This window comes from Zingiber officinale, chromosome 5B (assembly GCF_018446385.1).
Source record: "Zingiber officinale cultivar Zhangliang chromosome 5B, Zo_v1.1, whole genome shotgun sequence".
In the NCBI taxonomy this organism is placed as follows: domain Eukaryota; kingdom Viridiplantae; phylum Streptophyta; class Magnoliopsida; order Zingiberales; family Zingiberaceae; genus Zingiber; species Zingiber officinale.
In genome coordinates this window covers 121,554,964-121,568,403 of record NC_055995.1, presented here as the reverse complement: position 1 = coordinate 121,568,403, position 13,440 = coordinate 121,554,964, and the positions used below count along the sequence as shown (strand labels likewise).

The 13,440-nt window shown below is 34.3% G+C and overlaps 2 protein-coding genes across 2 annotated transcripts; both read right to left on the bottom strand.

The window, feature by feature from the left end:
• Nucleotides 1–3,435: 3,435 nt before the first annotated feature.
• Nucleotides 3,436–4,948, bottom strand: LOC121987803 (galactinol synthase 1-like). The gene is made up of 4 exons (XM_042541528.1): nucleotides 4,553–4,948; nucleotides 4,130–4,456; nucleotides 3,919–4,053; nucleotides 3,436–3,842 (listed from the first exon to the last, which is right to left on the bottom strand). The coding sequence occupies exons 1-4, from the start codon at nucleotides 4,877–4,879 to the stop codon at nucleotides 3,603–3,605; spliced, it is 1,029 nt and encodes a 342-aa protein (XP_042397462.1). The 5' UTR covers nucleotides 4,880–4,948; the 3' UTR covers nucleotides 3,436–3,602.
• A 5,093-nt stretch (nucleotides 4,949–10,041) lies between these two features.
• On the bottom strand, nucleotides 10,042–13,440 carry LOC121987802 (zinc finger CCCH domain-containing protein 3-like). The gene is made up of 6 exons (XM_042541526.1): nucleotides 13,251–13,440; nucleotides 13,099–13,175; nucleotides 12,899–12,977; nucleotides 12,068–12,145; nucleotides 10,313–10,446; nucleotides 10,042–10,219 (listed from the first exon to the last, which is right to left on the bottom strand). The coding sequence occupies exons 1-5, from the start codon at nucleotides 13,378–13,380 to the stop codon at nucleotides 10,334–10,336; spliced, it is 477 nt and encodes a 158-aa protein (XP_042397460.1). The 5' UTR covers nucleotides 13,381–13,440; the 3' UTR covers nucleotides 10,042–10,219; nucleotides 10,313–10,333.

Below are 13,440 nucleotides of genomic sequence, written 5' to 3'. Positions count from 1 at the left end.
AACGTTGTGCATGTCCTTCTCATCTACCGGTGTATTAATCTTCCATAGCACCTCGTCCCTTGGATGCACCAAGCCCATCGACTCCTTTCCTGTATCATCATTCTCGTTAGCTGCGTCTTCCGCTTAACTTCTTATGTTCCTAAGTTCCTACACACTTAGACACAAGGATCAAATACAACAAGACCTAACTTTAACTTGGTTGACCACATCAAAACTATCACGAGATACTTACACTGTGTAGTTATAGCAGCTACTATATAGTAACTGCTATAATATTATAGCAGCTACTGTGTAGTTGTAGCATCTACTACACAGTAACAGCTACAACGTTGCAGCAGTTATTACTTTATAGTAACTACTGTGTAGTTGTAGCAACTACTACATAATAACTGCTACAACTTGTAGCAACTATTACAAAATACATTATATTGTAGTAGATACTGTGAAGTTATAGCAGCTACTATATAATAGCTACTACAGTTACAACGTTATAGCAGCTATTACATTGTAATAACTACTATATGGTAGCTTTTACACGTTGTAACAACTACACCATTTTTTAAAATAATGCTACAGTGATTGTCGTATGCAATCATAGGAGAGAGAAGAGATAATTTAATTTAATTTTAGAGGAAAGAGAAAAAAGTTGTTATATGCCGATGATAGGGATTAAAAAAAAATGGATTTTGACTATATTAGATCGCCTACATCAGATGTCGCTCACGGCTGCACATGAGGCGTTGAGCAAAATATCATATATATATAGAGAGAGAGAGAGAGAGGGGGGGAGAGAGAGAGAGAGAGGATATTAAAATAATTATGTAGAACTCGGATAGGGTTTTATGTCCATTAGCAAGGCGTGGAACTCGATGATCACATGGCACTTTTTTATATATATTTCCTAAACTAAAAGATTAATTTCCAAATAACAAAAGCATTAATTGTCAAAATTATTCTGATGAAAAAAAAGTACATTAAGTAAATTTAGATTATAAAATGGTCCTAATTAGAAAATTTGACCTAAACTTACCAAAAATTAATCAAAACAGTATCTTGTTGAGAGATTCAAGATAAATGAAGTGTATATTAAATTGAATAAAGCCCTCACACATTCCTACAAAGAACTAGCATGGATGAAAAAAATAAACTATACTAAAACAAAGTAAAAGATAAATTCAATTTGTGTCCTCTCTTTTTTAACTTTTTTCTTTCAATATGGACAAATCATTGAACCCAATCCTATGTAAAGCTAAGCAATAGCCAGGTGAAATAAGGAGAGCGAAGACAAATCAAATGTACAATAAATTAAATATGAGTGCCCAAAAATCCACACTAAAACAAAATAAAAGTCTCTCTGAGATAAGCTCAACTTATCCTCTCATTTATATATGTTTTTTTTTTCCTTCTTGCACAAATTATTGAAGTTGAAAAATGACTTTTGCAAAATAATAATAATAATGATAATTCAATTAACTCTTCTTAAGTCACTTGACCTAAACTTTGCCATTCCAATTCCCTTTTAGGCACCTATAGGTGAAACTCCAATCAAGCCACTTTGACCTACATATAAAATCAATTTACTGATCAATTCAAGCACATTGCATCTTGTTAAGCCATCCAATTTTAAGGTCAAGCCAAGTGACTTGAAATAGACAACTGATGGCCGGTTCAATGCATATGGTCCTTCTTAAGCAATCCAAGTTCAAGCCGAACTAAGTTGCTTGAACGATCGGATTATCCTCTCCAACTTAGTCACACTCAGTCGTCTTAAATCACACAAGCTCAAGGCCTAACCCAATCAATTGGCATGATGTTCGTTTTATCCGATCTATTGTCTTCTCTAAAGCAAGAAACATAGGTTAGAATAGATGGAATTTTTCGAAAAAAAAATCCTACCGGGAAATGAAACAAAGAGGCCAATTGAATTAGACCCATCAGAGCTGCTGCTGCTGTCACTGGAAGCCCAAATTGAACTGCTAAAATGAATCACTTCCAGTAGGAGTTCAAAGGACATTATCATACTTCTCAGTATGGATGGCAATTAAGCTTAAACATCGACATAATTTGCCCCACAGCACTGAAACGCACTCTTCCTCCCATAATTTTGTTTGTAGCTATTTTTCATAATGGGATATATGTGGATGCTTTGAACACACTCGATGTTTACTGGCAGAGTGAGAAATATATGGAAGCTTTGGAAACACTTCAAATCTTCATAAATAGATATCATCAATGGCGATGTTTCAGCGATTTGATTCTTATATGTGACCTCTGCTGTTCTCCTTTTACGCTATCATTGTGCGGCTGTGCAGCCCAATCAATTGCAATTCTGGACCGCAGCCATGCGTTGTTTTTTATGGTCGAGCATGGCCCTCACACCCCTACTCAACTTAATGGTCAGATATAAAAAATTGATCCCGTAATTCCTTAGAGGCACCTCATAATCATATTTTAACTACCATTATAATCAAACATAATTATAGTCAAACATAATTTTACTACAATCATAGTCAAGCATGCATAATTACAGTCAAGCATGCAATAAAATCATTAAATATTTAATCTGTCTTAAAACGGAGAACATATCCTGTCTTAAAACGGAGAACATAACAAATTAGAAATACAGTTCTAGGACTGATTGGAAGTAGACTACTCATTGTCTTATAAAACTAGGATATTAGTGTCTGATCAGAAAGAAGTTTTCAGTTCAAGTCAGTCCTTCACTTAGTAGAGTAGGTAGAATTATACAAATATCTGATATGATATGCTAGAAGTTTTTAAAATATGATTTACCTATTAATCATGTTCTACCGTCAGTGGCACAATTTATAAAAGAATACGATGAGATATCTAGCTAGATCCCCCTTAGACCAACAGGAGACTGCTTGGCGGGGACGAAGGCTGTTCGACGGGGATGTCCTAATTTAGTCAGATTGAACAAAGTTAATTTCCTTCACTCGACTTTCCTGTTATCGGAGGATTACCTTTCATCCGACATGTCATGACGTTCAATCAATCGAGACAATGGTCCGGAAGATTTATTTACCGATGGATGGACTTAGGCTTCTGAATATCTTAACTTTGACCTTTTGACCTCTATGACAATCGCTGTTCTCTGTTTTGACCTATCAGTGAAACCTATTTTCATCACTATATGAGATACTTTTTCAATTGTAAAAGCGAGAACCTAAACTAAATTTGTTGAAACGATTAATTGTTCTTGATAATTTTTTTACGAATTTGAACTTAATTTTCAAATTATTTAAAAATTTTACAATTTCAAACTTCATTTTAATTTTATTTATTTCATCAATTTTATTTTTATTTATTTATCACGAACATGATTTATTTACGGTTCTAAATATTTATTAACGCAACTAAATTTATTGAATTAGCATATTTGAAATTTAAAAGTAGGCCTAGCAACCGATTAAATGAGTTCGGAAATACGACGCCAAATGCATTATTGTGGTGCAAACCAATATTAGTTACAGCAGATTCACATTAGCCTTAATACACAACAAAACACCGTCGACCCCAATAAAAAAGAGGATTAAGGAAAGATAAAAAACGAGGGCATAAATCATAACAAACACACGTCGTCACGCTGCCGAGGGAGCCGCCACGTAGTTAGCCGCCCCGGCCTTCGACAGCGCCGCGAGCAACGGCGCCTGCTTCAGCCCCTCGTCCACCTCCGTCGTCGCAGCGACCATCGCCAAAGCCGGCGGTTTGTAGTCCAGGCTCTCGTCGTTGTATACGCCCCACCATTTCTTCACCAGCGATTTGATGTCCTCCCGATCCATGTTCGCCTCCTTTCCAGTGTACCTCCAGGGCTTCGACCCCTGTAGTTCCATTCCTTCATCAATCGACTGATCGATTAACTCAAATTGATTATTTAAAGAGAAGTAGCATGCATACCGCAGCGCAGTAGTGAACCACTTTGACCTTTTCCAGTTCCACATTCTCCGGATGCCTCCAGAGCATCGCCAACACCAGGTTGTAGATCAGAGGGATTGGCTCGTAGATGTCCTCGAAGAACATGTTTAGGAAATCCTGCAACGACGCCTTAATTATCAGTCTCGATACGATAGCCTATATCCCCGATTTCGATTAAGAAACCCGTTAAAACCTGCTCTGCAAAGGGGGTGGGAGGTGTGATCTTGAGGGTGGCGAGCAGAGACTCGCAGGTGGCGAGGCTGGGCTCGTGCACGAACATGCCGGCGTTGAAATAGAGGGAGGGCGGCGGCCGCCCGAGCTCTCGGGCAGGCCATGCCACCTTGTCGGGGCACTGCTGGCAGTAGCCGATCTCGTACTGCGGCGTGTGGCTCCACGTCTTCTCGCAGAAGCAATCCATCACCGCGTAGAAGCGGCCGTCGGGCAGATCGAACAGGTAATCGATGTTCTCGTACACCTGAATGTCCGCGTCCAGGTACACGATCTTCTTGTACTCCACGAACTGCCCGACGCACGGCGCCATTGACGATCAACTCCCATAATCCAAAACGAAGAAAACAGAGCTAGAGGTTAATTAATTAATTAATTAATTAATTACCTCCCATATGCGGAGCTTGGAGTAGTTGATGACGTAATACGCCATGGCGAACTGGGTCTGGCTCTCCGGCGGGTAAACCGGCTCGATCACACGCACGATGCATCCCTGAGAGACGAGGAGACGGCGGTGGCTCTCCGGCACATCGGGGAGCATGGCCACAACCAACGGGTACGCGGATCCTACCTTCCTCAACCCCTTTGCCAGTCCCACAACGCCCTTCACGTAATCGACGTCTCCGGCCAGGAACGTCACGTACGCCGCCGCCGTCATCGGCGCCTGTTTCATCTTCCCGAGAGGCGACACCTTATCAACTATCTCCCCCGCCATCGCCCGCACCTTCGAAAGAAGAAGACCGAAAGAAGAGCTATCACGATTCGAGAATCGTCACTGTGAGAAGGGAGGGGATCGGGGGCTGCCTAAATAGGCGCGGAGATGCGATGGAAAATGGAAAGCATTAAAGAGGATCACGGGTGGCTTAGCGCCACGTGTCTAGCCATGGAGATCGAACGGATGAGTAGGACGCCAATGGAAGCTTCTCGATAGGTAATATCCATTTAGGGAAACTGGAAATTAAAAGAAGACACCAGATCTCGCGCTGATCCCTCACTCGTAGACCAATTTTAATAACTTGATCCGACCGTTCAAGAGTATGAGATCGGGCAGTCGTCGACTGTCCATCGTCAGATTGGACGGGGAAAAGTTGATGTGGAATACTAGATATAGATAGGTCGTCTATAGGAGTGAACTTGTGGCAATGGAACCAAAAAAGTGACGTTACACGTGTTAGAAGAGTCGAGTAGGCGTTTTGATTAAAAAAAAATCATACATTTTCTTATATTATTTAATATGATTATAAGAATTTTTACTTAAATACAACTTAGAATTAAGGGTTACTTTTAAACCATCCATTACAAATATTCTTGATTTATTCTGATTACTAAATAACAAGTTTTCATAAAACCAAATCGATCAACCTAGACTTAGACATTATCCAATATGATTAATCCTCTTATTGGCCTTTCAACTTCATCATATATATATATATATATATATATATATTATACTATAAGTGTCTTAATTAATCTCTTACCAAATCTACGTTTACTTTTTAAATCTTTCTATTATCTTCAAACTCTTATACGGCAATATATCACTTTATTAATATATCAACAAGATATTATTTTCTCTTGAAACTTAAAAATATGATGAAATTAATGAATAAGAGATGGAAATGGATTAAATTAAAATTTATTTTCATATTTTACTATAAATAAGATTTAACTCTTTAATAATTAATTTTAATAAAATTTAAAATAAAATTATGTTAATATAAAATATATTTGGTCATTATTCTCTTTTTCATAATACCCCTCTCTGTTTTTTTAAAAGAAATGATTTCCTAACCCTCCTTGTTTATCGACAACAATTATCCATGTGCAATATCAACAATCTCTCCTTAAATAAAGAATCACAAGTAATGATATTATATTATCCATTTTAAACCTAAGTCATTATAATTTTACTCTTGAACTATATCTAAAATGTCTTATATCAATAGAAATATTTTTTTTTTATAAATTTTTTATCTTTCCTATGTGTTTTTAATGTGAAATTATATTTACAATTTTATAATACGAACATCAAATTTCTACTAGCACAACGTAAGATCCTAGTCATGACCGACATTACCGCCGTTGCCCTAGTCTTCCATGTTGTCCTCACTTGGTTCCTCGTCGGCCACTTCAACCGCCTCACCGGTACGGTGATATCGCTCAACTTGACTTGGTGGTTCATGGTGGAAGATTAATCTACATACATTTCAAACGGCTCCTTCGAAATATTGATTTTTTATTATTAATATATTATAAATACTAAATTTTAAAATTATGTATATAAAAAAATCTATAAAATTATTCATGAATATATTTTATATATACTATTTTAACGCTTAAATTTTATTTAAATTAATAAATAAATTTATTAATTAATCTCATACCAAATCTATGTTTACTTTTTATCATCAAGGTGACAAAAAACGAATACGCTCGCCCCCAACGGGTCCATCAACCCGTCCCAGAGTCAACACGGAGAAGGTAAATCACGGACGACTACTAGCCTTTGGAACAGTGACTAGCACATAAGGGAGACATTTACCTCGACTTTACCGAGATTCGAACCCTAGACCTCACTCATGATGACAACACCTCATATACTAGCCACTAAATCCATCCGAGGAGATCTTTATGTTATCATCCAGCTCTTTATAGAGCAACGTATCAACATGACATTATTTTCACATAAAATTTAAAAAATACTGGTTAAATTAATAAATAAGAGGGGGAAATAGATTAAATTAAAATTCATTTTTATACTACACTAATAAGCCAACTTTATCTCATTAGGTGAGATTTATTATATGAATCTTTTTTACGCGTTGAGCTCTATCTTTTACTATATATATTATCATTTATATTTAAATAAATTTTATCTTATTTTATAGTTAATAACTAAGTCTTTTTTTAGTGATATTTGTGTTTGTTACAATTTCACATCGCCTAACTTGAGCATTTATTGATCGTCTAAGTACATACCTATATCATTTTAAATGCATCTTTCAGAGTTTTTTCTCAATAGATGTAACTCTGACTCTATCTAATATTTTCATTTCTTATTCTGTCCATCCTCATATGTCGACACATCCACCTTAACATTCTCATCTTTATAACTCACATCTTCTATTTATGTGCTTAAGTTATAATCCAATTAACATTCAGCTTCATATAAAATAGCAAGTCTAACTACAACTTTGTAGAACTTTCCTTTAAGTTTTAGAAGTAATTTACGGTCACATAAAACACCCGACGCTCTTCTCCATTTCAATCATCCTACTTGTATTATATATAAGATTTCTCTCTCAATTAGGGGCGATCATGAATCGAGTTAGTTCAGTTATTGGGATAAAAAAATATCCGACTGTACTAGATCGGATAATGCAATATTAGGATCCTACATCCGACCCTATATTCATCGATTCTTATGTATCAGATATCCGACGGATTGTCAGTTATTTAGATATCCAATGAAATATAAAATATAAATATAAATACAACAAAAAAAATATTTTAAAATGATAATAAACATTACTCATTACACATTGTAGCAGCTAATGCCGATTAGCTGCTACAATGTGTAGTAGCTTATCGACAGTAGCTGCTACAAATAGGGATGATCGCGGATCGGGTTGGTTTGGTTATTGAAATAAAAAATTATCCGACTCTACTAGATCATATAATGCAATATCAAGATCCTACATCTGACCCTATATCTGATAGGATTTTTTCGATTCGGTTTGGGTCAGTATGAGAGGGTTGGTTAGTTTAGCGGGTTGATTACTCACCCCTACTCTCAATCCCTTCATTATTTTATAAAAAGATCCTAAATATTTAATGCTCTCGGGTCCAAAGAACTCTTCATCTCTTATTTTAACAATTATCTCATTACATTTAATATTGCTAAACTTTAATTTATATATTATGTCTTTATTCTACTAAGTCTTAAACTTTTCCCTTCTAGTGTTTCCTACAAAGATTATAGTTTAGTATTTACTCATTCACGTGTTTCATCTTCTAAAATAATAGCATTTGTAAACAAACATATACCATGATATTATATCTTGAATGTGTGCAGTAAATTCGTCTATAATTAATGTCAAAAGATAGAGACTTAGAGTTAATCCTTAATGTAACCCTATGTTTATTAGAAATAATTCAGTGACTTTAAAATCTTTACTCTAATCGTTATATACTCTCACATATCTTTAATTAAATCAATATATGTTATGCTAACACATTTCTTTTCTAGAATTCTGTATATAATTTTTTCTGAACTCTATTATAAGATTTTTCTAAGTCAATGAATATCACGTGTAAATTTTATTTTTTTATTTCTAATATTTTTTTATTAATTATTTAAGAGGATATATATAAAAAAAATTGTACAGAAAACAGCTGATATAAACAAGTTCTTGTTAAAATTTATTTATTTACTTATCCAACTTATGAAAATTTATTTATTATAAATCTTATCAAATTCAAGCAATTACGACACACTACATGATATCATCTTCCAGTAGAAAGAAAAATTTGAGACGGCTGTTGACTGAGGAGCTACTTATAACAACGAGTTACTTGTACTTCTGGATCTATGATATTGTCGCCTTCATAGATTAATTGGACTGAAAGTCTCAAATGAGTTATCAAAATAAAATAAAATTTTATTCGAACTCAATTATCTTTATAAATAATTTTACAATTTTATTTTTCCATAAAATTTATATATATACATACACTAAATTTTAGAAATATGTATATAAAAAATCTAAAAAATTCATGAATATTTTTTATATATACTATTTTAACAATTAAAATTTATAAAAATTAATTAATAAATTTAGTTATACATTAACAATTCGAATTCATTAATATTTAAGTTTATATTTTTTATAATTAAATATAAACGAATTTTATTGAATGAACATCAAATTTATTTATAAACGTCCCATCATTTACGGCCCTAAACCTAAAGCTTGCCGTCTCCCATGGAACGTGTAAAGGTAATTGTAACCGTGCGGAGGAGTGAAAGACATCTTCTCAATTTCTAATAGTATCTACCTCAATTATGTTATTTACAAATTTTATCTTAAATTTTAAATAAAATCTTTCCATAAGCTATTCATCTATTTCCTAAATTTTACATTTATAAATAATATTTCTTTAATTTATGAAATAAATTTTATTCCCTAAACATTATATAAAAGAGAGAAAAAAATAAAAAAAACTGATATATGATATAGTAAAAAATAAATATCTAAATTTAATAAAGTAATTTTTTTAACTCAAATTATATATTTTTAATAAGAAAGCTTATATGATTACTCTAAATCTCAATTTCTAACTGATATCAACTAATTCACGGATAAATTTTTTATAATAAACAATTAACTTAAAAACACTAAAATGATAGGACATCAACTACGAACCCTATTGTCAGCTGAAAATTTTCCATCAGACAATGGCAACTAAAAATAAATAAAAAAAACATAATGCAAATAGTGCCTCCATTAATGCTCAATCAATTTTGACAACAATAAATTTTAATAATCTTATTATTATTATTATTTTAACAAGATAGATTTTGTAATAGTTACCTTTTTTATACATATATATGGAAAAAAATTAACGACTTAAATATATTTATAATACTGAAATTACATTTTGTTTATTTCACACTAGTTTTGTAAGAGGATGCGCAATTATCGATTGCTTTCTGATGTTAACTACTAGATTGTAATTTTTCTCACTTTGTTTTTTCAAAAACATCTCAATATCATCAGTTAATAGTATTATTATTTCCGAATTCTATATTTAAAAATAGCCAATAATGAAATTCAAGATCAATAATTAAATTACCATCCTTGGAAAAAATTGTAATTTGAGTCTTGGTGAGTAAGTCTACCATTCCATATGGTCTTAGTCAGCTAAAGATTTCATTTGAGTATAATTTTATATCTTCTTGGAAAATATTTTATGCAAGCTAAAAAGGAGTTTGCGAACTGCCCGTAGTTGCATAAATGCATACAAAGAAAAAGCCTTCATATTTCCAGGCCACCTGTGATGTCACATTTAACTTAATTTGTATAGATTTGATTGATCAAAAAGTTTTTTTTTTAAAAAAAAAATCATTATAGTTTGTAGATATTACCTCAAATATTCCCTACAAGATTTATCCCCAATCAACAAACGGAAGAGGCTGGCCACCATCTGGAGGTGGTGGTCTCAATGATGGAGGCAAGTTACCCCAGGAAATTCCTGCCTGATTCATGATAGTTGATGTGCCTGCCAAATGACAGCACTAGACAATGTTAAAAGAATTGTTTTTTTTTAAATTTAAAAAAAAAAAACAGATCGACATATAAAAACTAACCATAAGAGGATTAAGCAAAAGAGTGAAGAAACTTAGATGAAAGCTCTTTAGTTTATTGAAAGAAGAAGAATCATCATTGTGTTGCTATTCAAGTAAGCACCAATATAATGTTCATCATGTTCAAGTATACTGGAATAGAGGCTACTCTACTAAGTACTTTTTTGTTGAGCTGTGTATAGTTTGGATAGCTATGTAGTCTAATAATATACTATGAGTGTTAACTTGCTAGATCTAATTGCGACCTAGTGTATGCTGAACCGCTTCACTTCTTGGCTTTATAATTTCCAACTTGATGTTCCTGATCCAAGAGTTTCAGTGTCTAAGAGCAATTATTATAAAATTTCTGCTCTTGTTCAAGATCATAAATCGATGACTATTCTCTTTTAATAACACAAACGAAAGAGAAAAAACTATCATGTTGATGAAAATTTTGAATTGTTCAAGGAATTTCTTAGCAAAAATGACATGTATGAAGCATAAACAACGTTTCAATAGAAGAGAATAAAATATCAAATTTTAAACATTAAAGATGAAAGAAACAAATTCTCAAACCAAAAGTTCTTTGTTGATGCAAATCTAAGCTTTAGCGAACGTGAGCAAACACTATAAATTAAGAACATCACTGAAGGTGTACACTATTCAATGTGGACTCGATCTACATGTACTATAGTGAGGAGCCAATCAAAGAATTTAGAGGGATATCTATTGTCAAAATAGTATTAAAAATAACTCGAGAATGATCAATAAGGCACGGCTAGAATAAGTTATTTAAAAGGAAACAATATTAATACTGCAAATGCATCATCACTGTCCTTATTTTAAGTATTTTCTATCAAACAACTAACCGTAGATATCATATGCTTCAAATCACCTCACCAATTTAGCAAATGGGATTAAGAGGTATTTGCAAGGAATTCTTGATTGAGGCATTTAGTAATAGCACAATCAACTACTACAAGCTCCTTGTCCACAATATTAATTCTGGTTAGATTGGCTGATTTGATAATAAAAACGTACATGCAAGTCTGCCCCAGCATAAGCTCATGGTTGTCAAACAAATAAAGTTTGTGGTTTCTTTTCAGCTGAAATATAGTAACCGAAGCACAGCATAAACAAATTTTTTTTTTTGAGGACATTCATGAAATCACCGTGTTTAAGACAAAATAAAAATAAGGTGTGACGTCACTTAACTCACTTGTCAAGTAGGTTAGTTGGTAAAGGTGAAAAATGTGATAACAGAAACAAATTAGACTGTTTTAAACCACACCAAGGATTTTAGATCCTTCCTTCCTCGTAATGCAAAGGAAAAAAATATCAGGTTGCAAGTTGTCATAACCTGCTAAGCTAGTGTTTCTTCCTCTCTTGCTCTAATCGTTTTGCCTTTTAACTCTCCACTTTTCTATATTTAATTAACCATTTTTCTTCATTCACCGGATGCATTTCCAACTCGGAAGAGCCAGACAGAATTCCACTGATTATATAACCATGACTATCAAAATAAAGGCAAAAACTAAAAAAGCTAAGCAAACTCACCTGATAAATTCTCCCTTAATTGAAAATTAGTAACCGAACTATTCTGAAATGGTAGCATGTCTGGGTGGTAGCTCAGCTCTGCACAATAAGAAGCAATAATAGTAGGATATTAATGACATATCTTGACAAGTGAATGATGCAAAAATTTTGCCAAAGATAAACACTTTTTATTTACATTCTGACCGTGTAAATCTAAAAGCATCTGCAATTAACAGGTGCCAATGACAACCTGACTAGGCTTTCACTGAAACAATCCCTAAATCCCTCAACTAGCACAAATCATGAACAAACAACCTCGAGGCATGTGATTTGAAATGAAAATAGGTATATTAGAGTTAAAGACCTCAGACCATTTTACTCTGTATTGCACCAAAACACATATCAAGAGATTGTTTGACGTCATAGTAATCACAAAAATAAAATTGTCAATACCAGCAAACTTGAAATTAGATTTTTCTTTTTTACTTAGTCTGTACATTGTCAAACAAATAGTTAGGACTCCGTTTTTAATGAGGGCAACAATTTTTGAAAATATGGACGCAATATGATTTACAAAAGAAAAGCTGATCCATTTTCCATGCCACTAACAGTGAAACGCAAACAACCTAGTTGTAAATGAAGTAAAAAAGTAGGGAATTTTCATTAATAACTATATTATTTTTTCCTCGCCAATCTCTAAGCTTTCCACGGTAGAGAAAAATGACGAGATAGGTTTTATTCAAGGCTACAATTTACACGTCTCTTTTGACAAATTTTTCCTCAAGATTCAAACATTTCACGAAAAAAACAACAAGGAAGCGATTGTTTGAAATCGAATTATAGCCAACCAACCTGTCACGTAACGTGCGGGATTGAGCGAATCCTGCTTCGGGTGAAAATACTTGCATGCGTCCCCATACTTGCAAACCCCCTACGAACGCAGAAAGTGAAGCAATTAGTAGAGTTAACAAAGATGTAAGCTCTGATAAAGTGTTCCCGGGAACAAGCAGGTCCGATCTCGCTGTGGATGCTAAGATCGAGAAGGATCTTACAGATCGGACAAAGTGGTGGCAAACCCCCTTAGCCAGGCTTCCATCAGGCTGGAAAAGAGGAGATACTCCATGCGGCTCTGCGAACAAGGACCACGAGTTGTCTGAGGAAATGCTCGAGCGAGGAGGGGGAGGGCATGGAGCAGCAGCGGTACCTTTGAAGGAGTCGTACCAAAGGGCGCGGGCGCGCTGGTGGCTGAGGCCCTGGAGGTGGCGCTTGCGGGCGCCCGGCGTGTCTTGGAACTGCTTATCGCAGTAGTCGCAGTGGTACTTCCCGAGTGGCATCTATTCCCACCGTTCCTTCTTCCTCAAGCGTAGTTCTAAAAGGCTAAAAGCCCTAGACGA

Excerpts from the sequence above, each read along its gene's own strand:
- LOC121987803 (XM_042541528.1), bottom strand. The coding sequence starts at position 4,879 with ATGGCGGGGGAGATAGTTGATAAGGTGTCGCCTCTCGGGAAGATGAAA. Across the intron at positions 4,457-4,552 it reads CCAAGCTCCGCATATGGGAG|TTCGTGGAGTACAAGAAGAT; the intron begins GTAATTAATTAA and ends TGCGTCGGGCAG. Across the intron at positions 4,054-4,129 it reads CCACCCCCTTTGCAGAGCAG|GATTTCCTAAACATGTTCTT; the intron begins GTTTTAACGGGT and ends GCGTCGTTGCAG.
- LOC121987802 (XM_042541526.1), bottom strand. The coding sequence starts at position 13,380 with ATGCCACTCGGGAAGTACCACTGCGACTACTGCGATAAGCAGTTCCAA. Across the intron at positions 13,176-13,250 it reads TTGGTACGACTCCTTCAAAG|AGCCGCATGGAGTATCTCCT; the intron begins GTACCGCTGCTG and ends CCTTGTTCGCAG. Across the intron at positions 12,146-12,898 it reads TCCCGCACGTTACGTGACAG|AGCTGAGCTACCACCCAGAC; the intron begins GTTGGTTGGCTA and ends CTTATTGTGCAG.